We start from the raw sequence: 21,372 nt of genomic DNA on the forward strand, positions 1-21,372 counted from the left end.
ATTTATCAAAAGGTGCAGTCAAACTCTGTAGGTATGTATGGCAAAAATGAAGTAATCTACTGCCGTTTGCAGAAATTAGGATTTGGGTCCATGCTAGAGAGGCAAAGATACCTTACCTATCAGAGGTTGTATTAGATGATGTAATATCTAAACAGACCATCAGAAAAGCGCTACTTTTATTTTACCATCACTAGTATTTTGCCTACTAATGAAAAACTTCGGAAGATATATGGGCCGTCGGTCAAACGGCATGAGTATCGATCGAGTGTTTGGGGATCCATTAATTTCTCGTCCCTAGGCATGGATACTGTTCGAGCAAGGACATCTTTCCAAGATCAACCCCTTGAAAATGATACAGACCACGCTCAGCGCTTTGCGGAGACGATTTCCCTTCTGGGACCACCCCCTCTTGAGTTTCTTAGACGAAGCGAAGAATCTCTGAAGTTCTGGGATGAGAATGGTAAGTGTAGTATAATTTCATAGCACTTAGATCACAGCTCATCCGTTGCAGGCAACTAGAGGAGCTCTGTCAACATCCCAAGCAATTCCTTGAGAGTCGTGAATGTCGACTCCAGGGCGATGTTAAGATGCCTTTCCTTGGGTTTGTACGGAAGGCATTACGGTGGCTGCCTGAGGACAGACCAACCGCGAAGGAGCTCCTATTGGACGATTGGTTGAGAGGAAGCGACTATTAAATTATGACTGATGGGATGAATAGTGTCCATTGCTAAGCAGACTTTGTAGAATCGGAAAAGAACTTCAGATCCCCTGTATCTGTCGTTGAAGTTTCCCCATTTAGTAATGAGCCATTCCGACCGCATAGTATGGAACCAAACAGACATTGTCCACCAGCTGTTAGCCAAAGGGCAGTGTGTTATTATGTAGGTGGATTGCTAAACCTTTGAAGAGAGGTGGAAACGATGGCGGGACATGGAGGCATTTGATGATATTCGGTGGAAGGCGTGGCAACGTGGGTATATCCAATGGATTAATGATTAGGCTCAGGCTAACATTTCCATTGCAGGCCCATGGAAAATGAAACCCCCTTGTGATGCGTTTGATGGCAAGGGGTACTATGCGGTTACCAATGCTAATGCATTTCATGCTCATTATATGCCATCTCATACTGGATCCTGTTCAAGTGGACTCATGGAGGTGTACCTAGCACTATACTTAAGTTTCTTGATTAACCTTGGTTAGACCAATTTGCATGCTCTAGTCCCCTTCGTTAAAAATGGCGCGCATGTCATTTTTAGTTTTATGGAGAGTGGATCTGTCTCTGTAGAGTCTCTAGATTACCCAGAGTCCAATCTGTGGAAGGGCGACACCAAGTTTTCAAGGGACAGGCGGGAATTCCAGAATTCCCGCCTACCTAAGATGGATATCTGAGCAGAATGAGTTGGAAAGGACCAGGATGAAGCAAGGATGCTGGAGCAACTTATGCAGGATATTGAGCAAGAGAATTCCTCGAAGTGAAAGTGCTCTGGGCGGTTAACAGTAAGTAGGAGAATACTTACGATCGTGTACTTGGCTACTTGGCCTTGATAACCTACCTTACCTACCACATATGTATTTGTCATTATGTATACTACTCCCCCCATAGTTGCCTTGGGGTCAGACCCCAGTAGTTCGTCGCCTCCTACCAGACTGCCTCCCCACCATCCATCTGTCTCACCAGCTCCACAGTCTCCTCATCCATATTCAAGGTCGCCGCCAAAATCGTGGCCTTTTGGGCCTGTTGCTGGGCTACTGTCATGGGCTGCGGATGAATCACACCTGTCTCCCCAGGCGTCAGAAATTGCATGTAGACCGGACTGGGAAGTCGATATGGAGGCTAATAAGAGTCAAGCGTGCGGGCGCGATGAATGCTTCTGGCGACGTCTGGATTGGCGGCAACAGTCTGACAATTCGTCAGAGGTAAGGAAGCCACATGGAGTAGCGTGTGTCCAAGTGTCGTGACCCCGGCTGTGGCAAACCTGTCAAGAATGAATCCCGAGAGGAGATCGGGATCATGATGGGCTGTGCAAAGTGGAGCGGATGGACACCGAAGATGGGTGTGCGCAGATTGGCGTCCAGCTGTGGATGGGAGAGTAGGACAATCAGGCACCTCTGGACGCTGGTATTGTTGAGATCGCACTGGGCGATGGCGTAGGAAAGTGGTGGAAGAGCAACAGTGGGGGCTGCACGAGGACGGTAGTTGGGAGAATACCTACAGGTGGACAGCAGATGACGGAGCATGGACTGCTGACCGGCAGCAATGGCTTCGTGGACGAGAGAGGATGTTGAGTGCCCGCCTAGCGCTAACCCGAAGTCAGATACTGTGACGCTAACATCTCTCCGGTCTATCACCAGACGGACTCATAGTTTGTCTCTAGGACCCATCCCAAGAGATTTGCAAGTTAATGGCTGTGCCGGTCTTCGATCAGGAGACCTCGAGGACTGTTCCGATATCGTATTCAATGAGGAACCTCATTCATATTCAAGTACTCATCTGCCTTCTTGGAGACAACATGCCACCATTCGTCACTTTGATAAGGTCCATTTCCCTTTCCACATATTATCTATCTCCGAAGATGCGTCCCAGACTCGAAAGACGCTAGAATCGCTGGGTGAGCCGAGCTCGAGTTTACAGGACACTTGTTCCTTGCTGCTGCAGTTGATGGAAGACGTCGAAAGCGTCACAGTCACCATGAACGCCATCTACAACTAGAGGCGACGTGGACTGACCGGCCACATGCAATTTCCTCTGACACTGCTCATAGGTGTAGCTGGCATTGCAGACTCTACGAAGGTGCTTGGAAACTGATTGCTTGAAGGCTGACTTCCTAGCATCCACATACCGAAGTATCCTCCGCGGGAGTGGGAGCAGCTCTCCGGACTACAAGGCGCTTTTGCTCAAGGCAGAAGGGGAAAGGAAGCAGGCAGAGGAAAGAGAGAGTTTATGCCTCTAAGAACTGTGTTATAAAGCAGACTAGGAGTAATACAATGGAGAGTCCCGAAAAAGCGCAGGATAGAGCATGACAACATGATCTTATCTACGCTATTTCTGAAATTGGCTTCACCGGCTGACTATTTTTACGCACATGTCAGAGAAGGCGGGGTAAGCCAGGGGGTGTCACCAAGAGTACTTAAGATTCTATCCTCCTTCATGCGTCATTAACATGTCCTGTGCTTGTGGCCTCTCCAACATTCTGCAAACTAGTTATTTTGTTGCTAAGCATCTTGACTGTGTACCGTGTGCCGTGCTACCTCTGAGAAAGTATGGGCGCTTGCGATCGCTGTCATCGGAAGAAACAAAAATGTACCTTTATGGGCGACCAATTCTCCTGTGTCCTATGCCATCGCCTTCAAGTTGTGTGCTCTCAATCTCGACAAAATCCACGCTTGGGTCGCCGGCCTGCTGCAAAAACTTTCCCAAATGGGAAAATGTTCATCTGGGGCGTCGAACAACACCGATACAGAAACTACCGAAGCGAGAGCCACCCTCCGCCAAGTATTTTCAACCAATGGCTGAAGCGAGTCTTTTGGACTGACACAGCCAAAGATTGGGCATATGGGGAGGATGACGGAAGTATTATTGGCTTGCCTCCAGAAAGATTACCTGCGGCTCCCACTTGTCTTCGCACGACTTCGGATGCCCTGCGTACAGTCATGGACGCGGACCGATTCACAGCGATACACGCTCCCTTTATGATGGGACACACTTTTGCGTCCGAGTTCCAGATTTCCCTTTATACAATCTTACGATTGTCAGCACCGATTTTGACGGAAGGATACCTGGCATTCCTGTGCTTGATGACAGGATATCAAAATCCCCTCACCGCGCGCCGAGATGAGCCGAACATGTCCAAGGCTGCAAACGGCCTACAAACGTTGCGTAATGTGACTATCACAAGAGACTTTGAAGCTGCTTGTACATTGCTTTTGGGCCAGGCAATGTATGTATTTAATGTACTCACTGAGCCATGCTCTTCAAAGGCCCGCTCCATCATACGCAGTTCGCTTATATCAGCCAAGCCATGGTATGAAGAGTTGATCCAGGATCCGCAAATGGATACAGTGATCTTCGCCCCAATTCTTATCGACACTGTCGAATGCCTCGTGCATCGCGAAGTTCCTATCGTACGGCTCCCTATTCCCAATCGCATCGTTGTCGATCGGTATGTGGGCCTCTGCTCGACACTATTACCCCATCTCTATGATATCTGTCAGTGCAGCCATGCTCTAAGAAAGAATTCCCTTCATGCAAACATCGAATCTCAACAAGGGATTCATGACAGGCTGGCTGAGATAGCGCAAACAATTCGAGAGTGGAAGCCCCGGGCACCGCATTGCCTATCTGACCTGTATGCGGAACATGAAATCTTGGGAATGGTAACACAGGCAAAAGTCTATCAGTTGGCCGCTCTATTGATAGTACATCGCCTACGTTATCCATTCGGAGTCCGAGATGATACTGCAATATCCTTTGCAAAGAGCATCTTCACGGAAATATCCCTTCTAGCCCGTCCAGCCCGCAAGGAATCGAGAGCGTTACCAGTGATAATGCCTTTGACGTTGGCAATGCTTGAGATTCAAGAGCCATGGGAGGAAACGTTGGACAGTTTGTCTTTATTTCCTGTCCACAGGGAATGTGCTTTAAAGTTACGAGACTTTGTTCACCGCGTCAGAGCGTCCCGAAAATCCGGGTATGCGGGGACATGGTTCGAATTGGTCGAAACGCATCTTGATGTTGCAGTAATACCGTAGACTTTAGATGTACTCGGGCCAACATGGCGTCTAGCCGGACCGGGCAAGAAGTTGTCGACATAGTTTGGAGACAATGGTTCGTGTCGGCCCTTGCTAGAGAACGCTGTTCATCTCTTCTGTCCAGTTCTGCAGCGCTATCTCCCAGGGGACCTTTATTTATCTCAATTCTACACTACCTTCGTCCCCGCATAACATGGGTGTACGATCCCTCCTACCGGGTACTTGGGTGATTCCGAGATTGTAACGGTACAAAATGAAGGTATGCGATTCTCAGCGGCACTGGTAGCACGTGTTTGAGTATTCTCTGACTGCGTAGTATGAGCTGGGTTGTCATATTATCCTTAGCTGTTTATGTGGCTGTATAGTTCAAGAGCAAGAGCACGAAGACTAAACTCTGGTGGTGTCTCTAGCTTTATTGAGGCGTTGAAGATGTCACAGGATAGAGTAAATTGTACGAGTATGATTATCCTAAATACAAGAACAAAATAACAAAAGCACGCAGGAAAGGAAGAAGCTCAGAATGAAGAGGTTGCGAAGTAGGACAGAGGGAAGCTCCAGGGGCATTAGCAAGGTCCGGTAACAGAATACACCCCTGGCCCCTACGTGCTATGAGCAATGACGGGAGTACGGCAAGCACATAGAGGCTGTAGGAAGAAGAATGAATGGAACTGCTGAAGCCAGTATGGCCACAGTTTTGACACAAGACGTAGGGACTGAAATAGCAAACTTCACCATACCAGTTATGAGCCTTTGGCCGGTTTCATCGCGACCTTTGTGCCGTTCAGACTTGCCAAGGTCAAAGTCAGCCCTTCTGTAAGCGGTTTGGGGTCCCGGCTCTCGATGGCCTCGAACTGCTGCATGAGTCGGACTGTGGTGTATCCAGCCTCGGTAAGCGCGAACTGCTGCCCGAGGCAGATGCGAGGACCACCGTTGAATGGGATGTATGCCCAACCCGGTTTCAGTTTCTCCCATCTCTCCGGCCGGTACTCATCTGCATCATCTCCAAAGATCTCAGGCAGGCGGTGCATTGTGTATACGGAATATATCACCTCATAGCCCTTGGGGACGAAGACAGGGTCCTTTCCACGGTGACCGCCACCGACTGGAAGGACGGTGTCTTTGTTGGCCATGCGCACGTTGATGGGAACCACGGGGTATAAGCGCAGAGCTAGGGAAGTTGTTAGGCTATATTGATTTCTAGGGCGGATTGGGCGATGCATACTCTCGTTCAACACCCATGTTAGATAGGTCATTGATTTTAGATCTTCAAATGAGGGCTTCCGACCCCCGAGTGCCAATACTTCCTGTCGGAGCTTGTTCCAGATATCGGGCCTTCTCGCCATCGTAAAGAAGGTGATGCTCAATAAGCTGGCTGTGGTGTCGCGACCAGCGAGCAGGATATTGAGGAGCTGGTCGGTGAGTTCTGTTTTGTTGAGCGTCCTTTTGGACAGCTCATGTAAGAAAACATACTGTTGCTCGTTGACCTTGCGAGCCTCCTCAGAAACATATTGACCATTGTCAAGGGCAATCCGATAATCGATGGCCTTCTGTACAAACCGATCGACGTAAGAGCGTGCATCAGCCACCGCGTTGGAGAATTGCTTGTCTCGGTAGAACATCATGAGCGAACCAAGTCGACTGCGGAGGGCCAATCCTCGTTGAGAAGCGTTGAAATCTGCGGCAAACGATGAGGCTGGGGCAGAGGCAGCATCGCCGAGCGAATGGACAGACTCTCCGAACAGAAACTCCGTGGCTGAATCAAGAGTCTTACCATGAGTCAGTCAGACGTGGGTGCGAGAAGAGCGCAGTATGGGCTGTTACCATTCTGAAGAATAGATCCTGCAGGTCTACGGTGGAACCGTCGCGCGGAATCTGCTTGATAAGGTGAGCAACGTGGGTCTCATAGACGCTGATGTCGGCTATCTGGTTGCGTGTGAAGTTGGGGCGCAGGAGGGCGCGCGAATGCTCCCATACACTGCCATCGGTAGAGAAGATACCGTATCCAAGGAGTGGCCGTACTGCCCTGTTGCGGTATTCGCCGAGCTCAAAGTCTTTGAACTTCAGCGCGAGAACCGTCTGGACATTCTTAGGCTCCACCGTGAAGATAGCCTTCCGAACGATCATCGTCGCTTTGAATGTAGTGCCATACGCGCGATGCCAGCTGCGGACCTGCTCGAGGAAGCGGTGCTCACGGGTTGCGGCCAGCATCGTCATGATCATACCCAAGCCAAACGGGCCAAGCGACACGCTGTGCTTAGGTGGTCTGCAGCCATGCTTATGAGCATACTTCCGCTCTATCTCATCATCAGTTCTGCTTTGTTTTCTTCTCTTCCCGGTTTGATGACTGTTCTGTACCATGAAAGAACTGGGCCGCCTTTACCAGGGATAGTGCAACAGTGGCTGTTCCAGCAAGTAAGACAAAAAATTGCACCGGCGAGAACTCAAGAGCAGCAAGAATCATGATTGCGAGAGTTTCGTGTCAGCGGACGCAGTACACTGGGGGATATTGGTAATTTGGGTCCGTCCTGGTGGCATAGCTGCGTGTATTTAAGCTTGCAGGCACCATTGTGTGTCATGTAACTGATGGCATTGTGTAAGCTGTTATCGCTAACTAGGCAGCCCCAAGAGTAGTATCCCTAGACAAACGTCAAACATGTTAGCTGCATGTTTCCCCGCGCGACCCACAGATCGGCATATCAGGGATATGACAGAGTAGTAGCGCAGCCGGCGCTTTATATCCGTTTTAGGTAAAGCACCTGCCCTTGTGATAACAAGAACAACAAGAACAACAACAGTACCTTAGTCTGCCGAGGTCTTATTGCGAATACATTATTTAACAAAAAGTAATCTTGATTTCTCATCTTGCCGACCCCCTAGTCCAGAAGCACATGCCTAGGGCTAGGCTTTCCGTGTAATCGAACTTTTTCTCGCGCACTGAAAAACCATGCCCCTGCAGCTTTTTGACAATCAACTCACGCTACCACCATGAGCACTATCACCCCCTTCAAAATTGCCGTCTCTGATGCTCAACTACAGCAGATACACCAGAAGCTCGAGCAGGCGACCTTTCCTGATGAACTCGACGGTGCTGGCTGGGATATGGGCGTCCCGGTCGCCGAGATCCGGCGGCTAGTGACTGTGTGGCGCGAGCAATTTGACTGGCGCGCACAGGAACAGAAGCTGAATGAGCAGCTGAAGCAATTCACTGTTCGGGTCGCTGTTGCTCGGTTTGGAGAGTTGGATGTGCACGTTGTACACCATCGGAGTGGGAATCCAAGAGCTGTGCCCCTCCTGTTTATCCACGGGTGTATGAATACATTGAATTTCTCTCAGATCAGCGTATAGTTCTATCTAATGAATTAGCGCAGGGCCGGGCAGTTTCCTGGAGGCAACGAAGCTGATTCCACTGCTCACGATCGATGATGGCAACGGCCCGGCGTTCGATGTCATAGCGCCCTCACTGCCCAATTTTGGGTTCTCGCAGGGGGTCCAAGAGGTGTGTTAATAGGATGGTCAGAACAACGATGCGAGTCCAGGCGAACGGCTGATGTGAGACCATATTCTAGAAAGGTTTTGGCCTGGCCCAGTACGCCGAGACTCTCCACAATATCATGACAACCATGGGTTATGAAAATTACGGCTTGTCTCCCCTGATTTCCCTCTACGCAGCACCCATCAGTTAATCCCTTTACCAGTAATCCAAGGCGGCGACTGGGGCAGCATGATCGGCCGCACAATGGCCCAATTATATTCGCAGCACATCCAGGCCATTCACCTGAACTTCATTCCCGTCATCCCGCCTTATCCATGGCGACGGCCATTGCGCTTTCTTCAGTCGTTGCTAACAGTACCCTTCTCGGCGAAAGACCGCGCATCACTCTCAAGCACGCTGAAATACATTACTCGTGACAATGCGTACATGAGACAGCAGGAGAGTCGGCCCCAGACATTAGGGTACGGGCTGCAAGATAGCCCTGTAGGACTGCTGGCTTGGATTTATGATAAGATGCACTCTTGGTCCGACGGATACCCTTGGACAGACGAAGAGATCTTAACCTGGGTGAGTGTGTATTATTGGTCAAGTGCGGGACCAACAGCTTCGATGAGGATCTACTACGAGGCTTCGGTGCCGAACAATGAGGCACAGGACCAGAAAGAGCAGGCGGAGACGAAGTCAATGACGCTCGGACAGGTTCTTGGAGCTCGCGCCCCACAGAATGTGCGGTTCGCAGTAGCGCAGTTCCGGAAGGAGCTTGTCATGTTGCCCAGGGCGTGGTACCGTGACATTGGAAACGTGGTGAGAGAGACGGAGTTTGAACGCGGTGGGCATTTTGCTGCATGGGAGGTGCCGGAGTTGCTGGCGGCTGATCTGAAGGGCTTCCTGGGAAAAGGTGGCCCAGCTTACGGTGCAGTGGCTGATAGAGATGGCTATTAATCTTGGAAGTATTCAATTTCGACGCCATCTTAAGCGTTCTTTTCACCAAAATTACTCGTCCTTAATATGTTCAAGACTAATAGAACTATCTCTTCAGTACCTACAGAAGCACCAACCTCGAAACGTAGAATGCCATACTTGTTATCAGTTTTTTTTTAAGAAGCCTTGAATTGCTAATCCTTCTATAGTGCAGAAGTTGTGCATCGGAAGTTTCTGAGGAGGAAATTGGCAATATAGCGTTCGAGTGTAACGGTGTGGAGAGTACATAAACACTGCATAGCTCTCTATGGTGCAGAGTCTGCAAAGCTTTCTGCTCTTTACCAGCATGGTGAGGAGAACGAAAGCGTAGATAAGTATTTAGAGGTAAAATTGCTACTCCGGAGTATATAGGACTATATATATTTTTAGATATACTGAATCCATTGTATCTAGGTCAACATGACGAATGCCAAGTGATTTTAGGAGCCAGTGGACTGTACCAATTCCTTCAGTCCCATTCGCCCTAGGTGGATATTACTGAATCACTGGAACTTCGTGCGGAAGCGGTCAGGTAGCTAAGATCTGGAGCTGAATCGACACCGAAAGGAGATAGCGAAATGGCGTAGAGATGGGAATCATGCTACTTATATATATTTGCTCTCGGACCGGATTTATAGTAAGTAAGGGGCAATGCGCAAAGCATGAAAAGATGAAGTTATTCCCCTGGCAAATATTACAAGTATTCTTCGCACTTTGAATGGCCAACACTTATGAGTAAAGCCTGGGTCCCATGGCCTACAGTTGTAGAATATTTAACCTCATGGCTACGAGCACCTAACCCATCTATAGGTGACCGACTGCAGCCCCTCGGCATCACTGGCTTGGTCTGATGAATAAACGGGATGTCAATACAGCGAAGTCTGCCCGCATACGGACTGATCACTAATAGGCGGGTTCGGCGTAGAGGTGTCTTCATCAGCTTCCTGAACTTGATGACGTTTGATCTGGTGGCATGTGGACTGGTTGAGTTGATGGTTCGACAAGAGCTGCGCCAGTAGAACCAGAAGGGGTTGGATTTGTGATCAAACGGTTCCGAGGTAATCAAGTTTACCGACGAGTTAGCAATAATCGGGTTAGTAGCTCGCCACTTGAGTCAGTATTGTTCTTGGGTTGGAATGGAAGGAAAAACTATTCATTACTGCAGTGAATATGCCGACAATGTTCGTTGAGTGACTGAGTGACGAATACCAAGAACCATCGCCATGTCTCCTGGGTTTCTCAATTAGATTACTTTCGCATACTACACAGATATAGTAAGGAAAAGGACGGAACTCTTAACTAATCAGAGCAAATTGATCACTAATCATCATTGCAATGGGTGGAGAGAGCGCCTGTCATGTCATGGCGTATCCTTGGCACTTCTTCTAGCTAACCCCATGAAACTACTCTCTTCTTCTATTATTCTTATGCCAAGGTCTGACCATCTGGATGAGACGAAAATACGTCCAGCCGGACTCAGCTTTTTGCGGTTTCACACAGAACATAATAGCGACTCACACTTTTCCATAACAACATGTCCAGGCAACAAGACGGCTTAGAACTCGGTCCGGTGTAGCTTTCATTGGTCAAAAGTTGAGCGCAGGAAGAGTGTCACCATTCCCCTTCATCTGCTTGGAGGCCCCGGAGCTAGTACTCAATTTCATATTGAATATGCCACTGCGGCAATCCTTGTTGTATACGACATCTTTGGCTCTTGCGCACAAATTCCGCAGGGCGCCGACCTGCTTGACCAGGCAACCAATGCTCAGGTCTACATGCCCGACCTCTTGAACGGCGAGGTCACAGATCACTTATGGGTTCCGCCTGATACAGAGGAGAAGATGTCGGACGACTTATGGCATGAATTGGGTTGTAAATTGTCCATGGGATTGATGACATTAGGCAGTTGTCGCACGGATCCTATCTCTTACTAACCTACTTATACTTCGTAAGGTTGATAGCAAGGAGCATTGACTGTATATCGTCAAGAGTACCTATATGGAAAAGCAGGTATATACTACAGGTGGATGTAGGTGTACCTACCAAATATCCAACACCCAGCTCACAGAGGCCTGACCTGTCTTAAGAATAGCCCTTTGGATCTGCTGGTTGTCTAGGCTGACCATCCTTTTGAATAGGCCATCAAGTATCTTTCTCAATGCCACGGCGCGAAGGAGCTAAACCACCCATGCATAGTGCCCTTCCATATGTATCTGCTTTTTCTGAGCTCAGGAGATTGGCTCAGTATTGATCGACGACCTGTCTAGACTCTATAGATTGAACTGGAACCCCTGGGTATTAAAGTTCGTGACTTTATTTATGGGCGAGGTTTCCACAAAGCTTATGTCTCCTAGTAACATCTCCTTTATACTGGAGAGTCTCTTACAGCAATATGTTAGAGTAGATGAAGGAGAGTGAAGGTCTCCAGCAACATGCTGTTCTTGGCATGGTTTCAACTTCTCTAGTGATCATTTATACAGCATCGGTGCTCGCCCATCTGCCATTTGTATTTTCATCTGCGTAGAACACATTGATAGCAGAGGAGGAGTGAATACTTTAAGCATTTTGAATAAACTAAATACATTACTATCAAACCTACTGCAGATGCAAGTAGCATCAGCTTCAATTACTAGAGCTTCATACACTAGGACACAAAATGAGATTTAGTAAGCTCCTATTAATAAGTACATTAGACCAGCAGCCAGATGGTGACTGCGCTGAAGAGAAAGGTGGTATATAACTACTTAATCTAGTGTTACTAAACAACATATCTAATTTCCCACCATCCTATGCACTATTTCATTCTTCAAAGAATCAATGCTCTCTACCTTTTTAACTGCAAGTTCAAAGGTCTCAACTCCTTTCTCTTCCAGAGTAGAGAGAGATTTAGTGGATCACGTTGTTGCATAAACACCTCATCTGCGGGATGCCAATTCCAGGGCAATGTGAAGTCCAGCCCCACCTTATAAGCTTCTACCTTGGACAGTATCATTAGTTCTAAGCTTCTAATAGAATAACTTTTCAGCAGGATACTGCATTCCGCCAGGCGCATCCTGTGATAAGAACTGACTGTTTTGCCATCCTATTTGGGACTCTTATTGTTCCCAAACAATATACATCAGGTTTTAGTGAAGTACTATATCTGAACGCAAACAGAAGACCGCCAACTGGCGTTCCACACCAGACGCAAGCCTCATATGGTCATTTATCTGTATTGCTGCGACCCCACACAGTAGTGCGAGTGAAGGTGGTGCACTCAGGCATGCCCCCATTCTCCCGCTTCGCAGATTCTGCCGCCAAACCATACCCCAGCACCAGCCTGGGGTTGTCAATCTGCAAGCGCCTGGCCGAGTTAATGATTGGGGAAATAGGGTACAAGCCAAACCCGGAAGGAACGGACATGTGGTTTGGGCAGTCATCAGGATGGGTCGCGTCGATCCACCTAATCATAGCCAGCGTTCTAGCCCTTAGTCCGCTGAATATCCTCACGATTACCGCCAGGAGGCCCTCGTGGAAGCGGCTCGCGGAAGCTGTCGAGACCAGATGGTCGTGAGTTTCTTTCCCATGGTCTATGCTTATCTCCTGAAGGAACAATCAGCACAGAATAGCACAGAAAGATCACAGATCTGAAAGACATAGTATTTCATATTTGAAATAAAGACGTAACAAAAGGACAGTAGCACTCTTATAAACAAACTCATTCCGCGTATCCTAGGACATCTTCAATCCAGCGTACCAGCTCAGAAGCAGACAACTAAGCTACTTCCGTAATTACTTCAAAGGACCCCACCATGACCTCAAGAGGATGGCCATGAGACTGTTCAACACCTCTGCCAAAATCGTACTTATCTGTGATTGCTTCAAGCGCAATTAGCGGCCGACTTGCCTTTGCCTCTATCCTAGCTTAGGCAGTGCAATGTCTGCCTGTTGTAGGCGCACTCTGCCTCAGCCTTGTGGTTGGTCACGTGGCGTGCTAATTCGACCAGGTGATGAGTTGGCTCCTTGAGTCGTCGAGCTTCCCAGTTGCGTACAGCAGACGAAAGGCCGAAAAACGCCAAAAAAACATATCTCTACCAGGACGATATCTTGAGCAATGGCGTCTCGCGGAAAGAAAGGCCTCCGACCTGAGGATCAGCAGCGCCTGATGGATGAATATGGGATCTCCTTTGATGGGCCCTTACTCCCTCGTGACTGGCCTATTCAGCACAGAGAGAACTTTGCCAAGGTCCGACAGATCAAACAAGAGACCTACGATGATTATGGGAGAGACGGCAGATTAGATCACCGATTGACGGTCTTGTCCACCGTTATGCATATCAAGCAAGAGGCCGCCAAGCTCCGTAGCGAGGCGTATCGGTGCCGTAGGCAAAGGGTCAATGAAGAAACGTGGAGGTGGTCGACCGAGAATTTTATTACCTCCAGGTTTAAGGCCGAAGTTGTATGGTGAGCGAACCCAGGAACAGTCCGTTGCTTCCCTGTTCCTCATACGAAGCGTGGCTAAGGGTGGATGACCCAGTCGGAAATGCCGCAAGCGGTTCTGGGAGGCGGATTTCCAGGCTGTGCAGACCGAGTGGGCTGCAGCAGCTGAAAATCTACGAGAAAGACGCGCGAAAAGGTTACCATGCACTTGCAGCAACGTGGAGAGGATGTTAGTTGATATGTACGTAACTGACCGGGATCCTACGGATATTATAAGGGAAGGGATAACGATGCCGACACTAACCAGCCAGCAGTCATGATGCAGGTTCTAATCTTTTGTTTTCAGATCGGTCGGGAACACCCTTTCTATACCACAGTGAGGATCGCCGCCTCCTTGAGCAGGGCGTTTCCCAGCGACATCCGGATCGCATCATCGGCCTGGAGCATACCACCAGCCTGAAACAACTGTTACGCAGCTCCCAGTCGCTAAGACACAGCCCTTTTGCGGACGGCCATGTGTCATATCCCTTTGTTCTAATCGAAGCGAAATCAGAGAAAGGCAGCCCCGGGTTTGAGTCAGTCGAACGACAGAGCGCATTTCCCCTGAGAACGTTGCTGAAGCTGCAGCAAGATTTACAACAAATGAATCATATCCCCATCAGTCCGTTGGTATGGTTTATGGCAAACCAAGGGGATGAATGGCGAGTGTATGCGTGCATTGTTGATGGGACTAGATACGTTCGTGCTTACGATTCATGGACTATTTGTTGCTTAAACTGATTGGATGGGGCTGCAGAGAATTATCGACTTATGGCACGGATGCATGCTTTCACTAGATGATGCCCTGCAGATGTTGCTTATTGTCGATCACATATGTGATTGGGCGCGAGATATCTTTCGGCCAAATGTCCTCCGCTGTCTCAGTGGCCGCGATGACGTTTGGCGGGACGAGACGCCTCTGTCTATTTACCCTGAGTGCCCGCCTAGCGCTGACCCGAAGGAAGATACTGTGACGCTAACATCTCTCCGGTCTATCACCAGACGGACTCATAGTTTGTCTTTAGACCCATCCCCAAGAGATCTGCAAGTTAATGACTCTGCCGGTCTTCGATCAGGAGACCTCGAGGACTGTTCCGATATCGTAATCAATGAGGATCCTCGTCCATATTTACAATACTCACAAAGCAGTACTCACCTGCCTCCTTGGAGACAACATGCCACCATTCGTCACTCAGATATGGTTCATTTCTCTTTCCACATATTATCTATCCCAGAAGATGCGTCCCAGATTCAAAAGACGCTAGAATCGCTGGGTGAGCCGAGCTCGAGTTTACACGACACTTGTTCCTTGCTGCTGCAGTTGATGGAAGACGTCGAAAGCATCACAGTCACCATGAACGCCGTCTACCAACTGGAGGCGATGTGGACTGACCGGCCACACTGCCTAAATGCTCTTGCCGATCATCCCGTCCGTGCTCGGGTTCTATTCAATACCTATCTCCGCGAGGACTGGCAAGTGGTTAGAGAGATCCATTGCATCGTCGCATCTCGATTAGCCCTCCGCACACTGGCGGTTGTGACCACCGGCAGGAACCTCGTCACGCCACACCTCGGCACTATTCCGGACCTTACCGTTGAGACAGATGGGGTGCGTGTCCTCCGTCGCTTCTCGGGTAGCGATTCACTGGCCGCCGCTCTTTCCGCGGCGTATCTTCGTCTGGTTACGGATGTATCTGAAGCCACAGAGACCAATTCGCGTTGGATCTTGCGCGGTGTGGCTGAAGAGAACTCGCTGTTCGATTTTGAAAAGAAACTCGCGTACAAGCAAGCGGGCAACCCAACCTCGGTGAAAGATGAGGCCATTGCATGCGGTTCCAGCGTACCCATTGAACTTAAGAGTCTGTATGGCTCGACCCAAAGTCTGGACCGTACAGGTGCCATTCTGATTAAAAGGCCTCTTTTCTGGACCACAGAGTCGCCAGATTTCTGCCTCATGGTGCTGGATGGCACGTCATTTACGGATCCAATCGAACTTAGCCGCAAGTTATCACGCGCCTGTGAAGACCAGAATATATACATTACAGGCCCAGAAAAGGGAAAGCGCGCGCACCCATTATCAGATCGTGAGCAGATTGGTATTTTACGCTGGATAGAGATACTCTCAGGCCGACTACCAGATGATGCCCCATGGTTCATTGACTAAGGCAATACAGCCCACTATCTCCCATCGCGAAACTGACGCACATATAAGTTTGAATCATTGAGGATAAGCAAATCATATATAGCAAAGTTCATAGTGGCTCGGCAACCACGACTGCTTTCGTAAGTCGTTCACATTCTTCCCGATCAGAAGGATGACGTTGCACAAACGTATTGCCGTTCACTCGCATACAATCAGACCTCCAAAAATACAGAGAGGGCAGTAAGCAAAGCTTAACCTCTAGATCATGCATGGTAGAGGCAGATGTCGTCAAGTCGCTGCCCTCCACCGTCTCTGGCTTCATCTGCTCTGCTAGGAAGGGCGTCCGAGGGGGGTAAAGCACCGCCTCGAATTGGTACGTGCTCAGCATGAACTTATACTTGATTTCAAGAGCAAGTTGAAATATCTTGATCATTTTATCTCGAGTACTCATCCAGACGCGCTCATTAACACCCCAGGTGTAGAAACGATGGGCTGAAGGAACTCCGTACGATCCTGCGGAATGCACCACTATGCTGTCGTCGTTGCGGAAAATCCGAGACAGGAGCTTCGACAGTCGACAGGCGAGTGACTCGGCTTGTCGAGGGAGTATGTTGTCTTGGAACAGCGTTCCATTGAAAAGTGATTGGTGCGCAGCAAAATCCAGGTTCCGAAGGGCAACCTCTCCATCTGGGCCCTGTTAGCACTATAGCAGAAAGTGGAGACAGAGCAGGGCCATAGAAGGAAGCAAGAATAGAGGGGAAGACATGAGGAAGAATAAAGATAGTGCACCTCTTGTTCTTAGATGGCCCCTGTACTCATCTAGTAGCACTGAGTCTGTCAGACTCATACCGGGCAGCTCAGCCTGAAACACCCATCCGCAGAGAGCGGCCGCAGTCAAAGCACGTACAACTGACTGCAAACTTAATCTGGACAGCTGAGTTCGCACTTTCTTTGTAGAAACCCGCTCCTGGGGGTTCAGCCCCAATGTTGTTCGCATAAACCCGGTCAGGTCCACGTCGTTGTCGATGTTTGGGGCCTCAAAATGGTCGATGTTATCGTGATCTAAGAGTAGCTGCTTCATGTAGAAATCGATATCGTCCATTGTCTCGTCGACCCACTTTAGGTTCCAGGGTCGTATCTCGCCTGTTGCCGAGAGCTGGGTGAACCTTCCCAAATCCCTGGCTACGTCCAATTTCCTCTGCAAGTATGCGATCCTGTCCTCCAGATTCGCCATCTCAGAGACTAGTGACTTACCATCGGTTCGTGCCCCCTCTGCCCGTTCAAGGCTGTGTATACGGGCTTGAGCCACTTCGTCGCGTTGGACAGCTTCGCGCAAACGCATATGCAAGAAGACTATAAAAGATCGAGTGTCATCTTGCAGATCACCCAGTACTCGCACCTGCTCCTGGAGTGCTGCAAGTTCGGACTTGAGAGGTTCCAATACCTCTGCGGTCCGATGATTTGTTGCTGTTGTTTGATCACTGCCATTCCTGGTGCTAGGTACGCGGGCCATGACCATATCCATGCTGTCTATTGTGTCCGTATCGTCTGGGTCAGTTTCTTTGTTGCTTCTGGCCTCGCCATCTTCTTATCCTTCCAGACCCGAAGCTCTGACCGGGACCTTTTTCACAGTTCAACAGAATCAGCTCTTAATCTCCGCCATATTTGCCGGATCAATACCTGTCTGGAAAGACGTCTTCTCTTCCTCCTCTGGCTCCGGGGCCGCTTGGCTTTGCGAACTCGATTTGGCGAAATTACAACGGAAGGAACTTGTAGCTGTGGCCGTTGCACTGTCGCAGATGTTATTTGTCGGTTATGCCCCTGATGACGCGATGGAGTTGCACTGTTTCGAGATACACTCCTCAGACGTCGGGTAAAATTCAGGTCCCTTTCCCTAAGCGCAATTACTCTGGCCAATATAGAATCCTTTTGCGCCGTCGTTAGAAGAGTCAGAGTCTTGGAGCCACGCTCGTGCAATACGGCGACCTTTTTGGCACTATCGTCTCCGTAGTGCGACCACAATGAATGCAATTTCCTCCGACACTGCTCATAGGTGTAGCTGACATTGCACACTCTATGAAGGTGCCCAGAAACTGATTGCTTGAAAGCTGCGAACCCATCCGAGCTCTTCTCCAGATTGTAGTCGAGCCACGCCAAAAGCTCATTCTCCTCGTCGGGTTTCCAGTTCGCGGGCTCCGCACGAGGGACCCGTTTAGACCGCCCCATACCAGGTTAATTAGTCGCTCGGACGAGTAGACAATATGTGTACAAACAAGGAAAAAGGACACTGGCTGCAGTGAGATGTTAGAGAAAAGGAACTGCAAGTGCACGGCTGAGCAGCGACTATATGCAACCTCACTGCGCCGCAATTTACCTTCCGCCCAATGGGCCTAGTCTCCATTGCTGGCCCAGTCGTCTGATACGTGCGCCACCTCCTTGCATGAATAGCCAAATTTAGCATTGCTAGGGCCTCCAATCAAAACAGAGATGTCTGCGCCAGTCCATGTCGCAAGAAGGAGTTCAAACGACGGACTTCTGGCTAGGCTAGGCGACATTGTTCAGCTGCGCTTCGTTCTGAGAGCCTTCTTCTTCGTACTTCTGCTCCCTGGTAGGAGACCTTCGATGGGCTATCGAAGAGCAGGGAGCGAGGTTTTCCTTTCCTGCTTCAGTTCACTCAGTTGTGTTTCTTGCGAGATACTGAACGAATTTAGCAACTTCCGCTCACTCAGCTCTGCAGAGACATTGCCGGTACAGAGTCAGAGGTATACTTTCCTGTTTCAAAGGAACTTCTATGTCACCCTCGTCCTTGAACCTAGCACTGATCCGGAAGACGAATATCCAGACCTTTTCTTCCAAAACATGCGTCCCACGTTCGTCAGAGCTTTCTCAAACGATTGTTTAGACGACGTCATTGAGTCCGAAATTCATCAATCATCCACCGGTCCTGAATTGCCAGCGACAAACGGTACAGATGACGGGGATGAGGGACAGCAGCCCAGACAGTTCATAGTTGCGGTGGACTTTGGAACAACGTTCTCCGCAGTGGCGTACACAGTCCTTAGACCGGGTGAGGACAGAACTTTTGTAGATACCCACCAGATTTCATGCATTTCGTTGTACCCCGGTGCTGGTGAGAGTGTGCGAGGGTTGACGATGGAAGTGCCCACTGAAACGTGCTATCCTCTGAACGCCCAGCCCACTCAAGCGAGTTCTGCTGAGATGATGGATCTTGACGCCCCGCTCGTTACGGAGCAAATCTTTCGTTGGGGGTTCTCCGTACCTGAACATTTCAGGCTACCGGATGCAGATCGCAGCAGCTTTCAGAGAATCACCCGTTCTAAGTTGCTGTTGGACAAGACTGATTACACTAGGGAGCTCCGCGAACAACTCCAGGTGACTGCAAAGAAACTGGAGGCATTAGAGATTATCACAGACAGCATGGACTTAATTGTTGACTTCTTAAGGCACTTGCTTGCGCATACCAAAGCTCAACTCATTTCGTCGCATACTTTCAATGACAACGACTCAGTCGAGTGGGTGCTCTGTGTTCCAGTTGTCTGGCGAAGACGGGCAGTGAGAAAAATGCAAGATGCATTAATTGAGGCCAGCCATCGATCGCTCTTCGGTCGAACCATATCAAACAGTGTAGAAAATCTCTACATCGTTTCCGAACCGGAGGCTGCTGCTGCCCATGTTTTGGCGTCAACTCGAGAGGTTAAGGTAGCATCACCCCGTTGTAATTCCCGATATGCACCCAGACTGTCTAACGCATAATGCACAAGAACAATAGGCCGGAGATACTTTCATGGTTCTTGATGCTGGGGGTGGGACTGTCGACGCAGTGATATATAAATTGAGAAACACTGAACCTCTACAGCTGGAAAAGGAGGCTGTGAAACCAGAAGGTGCGTTGTAAGTCTTACACTCACAAACCAGGCCGCTAAAAATTTATTCATTACCTTAGGTGCTTTATGTGGCTCTAGTTACTTGAATGAACGATTTGAGGAGATTTTGCAAGACAGATTAAAGGATGAAACCTACCTCGTTTCTCCCACTCCTGGGGCACGCAAAACGATAACCATCGAGGGAATCATTGCATCCCAAGTTTGGGAATTTGAAACCAAAATCAAAAGGAATTGCGACATCATGGATAGCAATTTCACAGGCCACGCGTTTTATATACAAGGGCTCAAGGAGAATCAAGAAAAGAACTTCACAGACCACCGAATGAGACTGGATCAGTAAGGCCAAGGCCCGCTCAGATTATAACTATGATGCTGGATCTCTAACGGCGCTGTACTCCAGAAAGGATTTTAAAGATATTTTCCGCCCTTGTTTGGAGGGAATCTCCAAGCTCATGCTTAAACAGCTCCAGTCAGCCCGCAGAAGTGGGATCATCGTCAAGGTACGCCTGTGCATGCTCCTAAATCGTCTTGTAGTCAATATTGCAGCTATTCACAACTGGACTAGAAAGTCTTACTCATTGGGGGGTTCGCTGCGTCACCTTCCCTTCATCGCTATCTCAAAGCGGTCTTGCGCCAGCGGTCAGTTGAGATTGTCGGCTCAGCCGTGGGTCTCGTGCGCCCTAACGTCCGGTGAGTTCGTCTTGGATGCTTACGGCAAATAAGAGACTGATTGTCCCGAATGCGGCAGCGACACTGCGGTCGCTTCTGGTGCAGTTCTCCGGGCTCTCAATCGAGAACTAGGACCGGTTAGGATCATCCAATCGAGCTACGGTTACCTGCGCACCGAGCCCTGGGATCCTGATGCTATTGAGGCTCATCTCTCAAGCAGGCCTAAGCAGGCTGATCCGAACGACGGAGACTTATACGTGAAGAATACCATATGTTGGGTTTTGAAGAAGGTATGGCGACGGAGACCCGGCCAAAACTAGTGTATCGTTGGCTGACACAGATTCACGCCTGTAGGGCGATGAAGTTCCACCATTTGCTAAATACAAGTTTCGAACCATGTTCACATTTCCAGTGAACACAAAGCAGAGGTTTAAATGCAACCAACATCTGTATGTTTCAGACAAACGCCACGAGAGCCATTACAAACGAGGCCACAGGAACAATAGAGGTAAGAAGCGGCCTTCACACCTTCCTTACGTATCTCTTCCTTTTTCTCCGTTGGATAATGGAAATGTCTCATTGCTGATCTTTGAGTTTGTTTACTAGGGGCTAAAGTGGCGGGCAAGATTGAGCTTGATATGACTTTCTTGCGTACCGAGGGCCACATCCGGCCAGTCAAGCCGGATAATGAGCTCGGCAGACGCCATTACCGCGTTGAATATGACCTTGTCATGATCGTCGACGGTTACAATATAAGATATGAGGCGCGCTGGGATAATGGTCAAGGAGAACATGTTCTCGCAGAGAAGCAAATCAATATAGCCGCAGCGTTTGCCAGTCTCGGATCTGAGGAGGAGTCGGCAGAGGACGAAGAGGAGTATCTTACCGACTGACGTATATGGTTTGGACACAGGAGCAAGTCAATAGCCATTTTAGATTGTTCACTACCTACTGCAATGTACCTACAAAATGGCACCACACATGTTCCGGATGTT

At 49.1% G+C, this 21,372-nt stretch overlaps 8 protein-coding genes across 8 annotated transcripts; 6 read left to right on the forward strand and 2 right to left on the reverse strand.

Annotated features, from left to right (window-relative positions):
• Nucleotides 1–300: 300 nt before the first annotated feature.
• Nucleotides 301–695, forward strand: NFIA_063560 (uncharacterized protein; the record flags this gene model as incomplete). The annotated part of the gene is made up of 2 exons (XM_001263091.1): nucleotides 301–460; nucleotides 520–695. The coding sequence occupies 2 exons, from the start codon at nucleotides 301–303 to the stop codon at nucleotides 693–695; spliced, it is 336 nt and encodes a 111-aa protein (XP_001263092.1).
• A 2,731-nt stretch (nucleotides 696–3,426) lies between these two features.
• Nucleotides 3,427–4,228, forward strand: NFIA_063570 (uncharacterized protein; the record flags this gene model as incomplete). The annotated part of the gene is made up of 3 exons (XM_001263092.1): nucleotides 3,427–3,938; nucleotides 3,999–4,160; nucleotides 4,213–4,228. 3 exons carry the CDS (start codon nucleotides 3,427–3,429, stop codon nucleotides 4,226–4,228), a joined length of 690 nt encoding a protein of 229 aa, XP_001263093.1.
• Nucleotides 4,229–5,489: 1,261 nt separating this feature from the next.
• On the reverse strand, nucleotides 5,490–7,107 carry NFIA_063580 (cytochrome P450; the record flags this gene model as incomplete). The annotated part of the gene is made up of 3 exons (XM_001263093.1): nucleotides 5,490–5,917; nucleotides 5,972–6,515; nucleotides 6,571–7,107. 3 exons carry the CDS (start codon nucleotides 7,105–7,107, stop codon nucleotides 5,490–5,492), a joined length of 1,509 nt encoding a protein of 502 aa, XP_001263094.1.
• A 627-nt stretch (nucleotides 7,108–7,734) lies between these two features.
• On the forward strand, nucleotides 7,735–9,184 carry NFIA_063590 (epoxide hydrolase family protein; the record flags this gene model as incomplete). The annotated part of the gene is made up of 4 exons (XM_001263094.1): nucleotides 7,735–8,056; nucleotides 8,118–8,245; nucleotides 8,316–8,388; nucleotides 8,445–9,184. The coding sequence occupies 4 exons, from the start codon at nucleotides 7,735–7,737 to the stop codon at nucleotides 9,182–9,184; spliced, it is 1,263 nt and encodes a 420-aa protein (XP_001263095.1).
• Nucleotides 9,185–13,295: 4,111 nt separating this feature from the next.
• On the forward strand, nucleotides 13,296–13,855 carry NFIA_063600 (uncharacterized protein; the record flags this gene model as incomplete). The annotated part of the gene is made up of 2 exons (XM_001263095.1): nucleotides 13,296–13,563; nucleotides 13,719–13,855. The coding sequence occupies 2 exons, from the start codon at nucleotides 13,296–13,298 to the stop codon at nucleotides 13,853–13,855; spliced, it is 405 nt and encodes a 134-aa protein (XP_001263096.1).
• A 1,159-nt stretch (nucleotides 13,856–15,014) lies between these two features.
• On the forward strand, nucleotides 15,015–15,824 carry NFIA_063610 (uncharacterized protein; the record flags this gene model as incomplete). The annotated part of the gene is made up of 1 exon (XM_001263096.1): nucleotides 15,015–15,824. The coding sequence occupies one exon, from the start codon at nucleotides 15,015–15,017 to the stop codon at nucleotides 15,822–15,824; it is 810 nt and encodes a 269-aa protein (XP_001263097.1).
• An 88-nt stretch (nucleotides 15,825–15,912) lies between these two features.
• NFIA_063620 (uncharacterized protein) lies at nucleotides 15,913–17,328 on the reverse strand (the record flags this gene model as incomplete). Its single annotated transcript, XM_001263097.1, has 2 exons — nucleotides 15,913–16,490; nucleotides 16,653–17,328. 2 exons carry the CDS (start codon nucleotides 17,326–17,328, stop codon nucleotides 15,913–15,915), a joined length of 1,254 nt encoding a protein of 417 aa, XP_001263098.1.
• Nucleotides 17,329–18,290: 962 nt separating this feature from the next.
• On the forward strand, nucleotides 18,291–21,270 carry NFIA_063630 (Hsp70 family protein; the record flags this gene model as incomplete). Its single annotated transcript, XM_001263098.1, has 8 exons — nucleotides 18,291–19,523; nucleotides 19,594–19,708; nucleotides 19,768–20,044; nucleotides 20,109–20,208; nucleotides 20,274–20,398; nucleotides 20,457–20,667; nucleotides 20,732–20,885; nucleotides 20,984–21,270. 8 exons carry the CDS (start codon nucleotides 18,291–18,293, stop codon nucleotides 21,268–21,270), a joined length of 2,502 nt encoding a protein of 833 aa, XP_001263099.1.
• Between the last annotated feature and the right edge of the window lie 102 nt (nucleotides 21,271–21,372).

This window comes from Aspergillus fischeri, genomic scaffold (genome assembly GCF_000149645.3).
Source record: "Aspergillus fischeri NRRL 181 1099437636252 genomic scaffold, whole genome shotgun sequence".
Taxonomy (NCBI): domain Eukaryota; kingdom Fungi; phylum Ascomycota; class Eurotiomycetes; order Eurotiales; family Aspergillaceae; genus Aspergillus; species Aspergillus fischeri.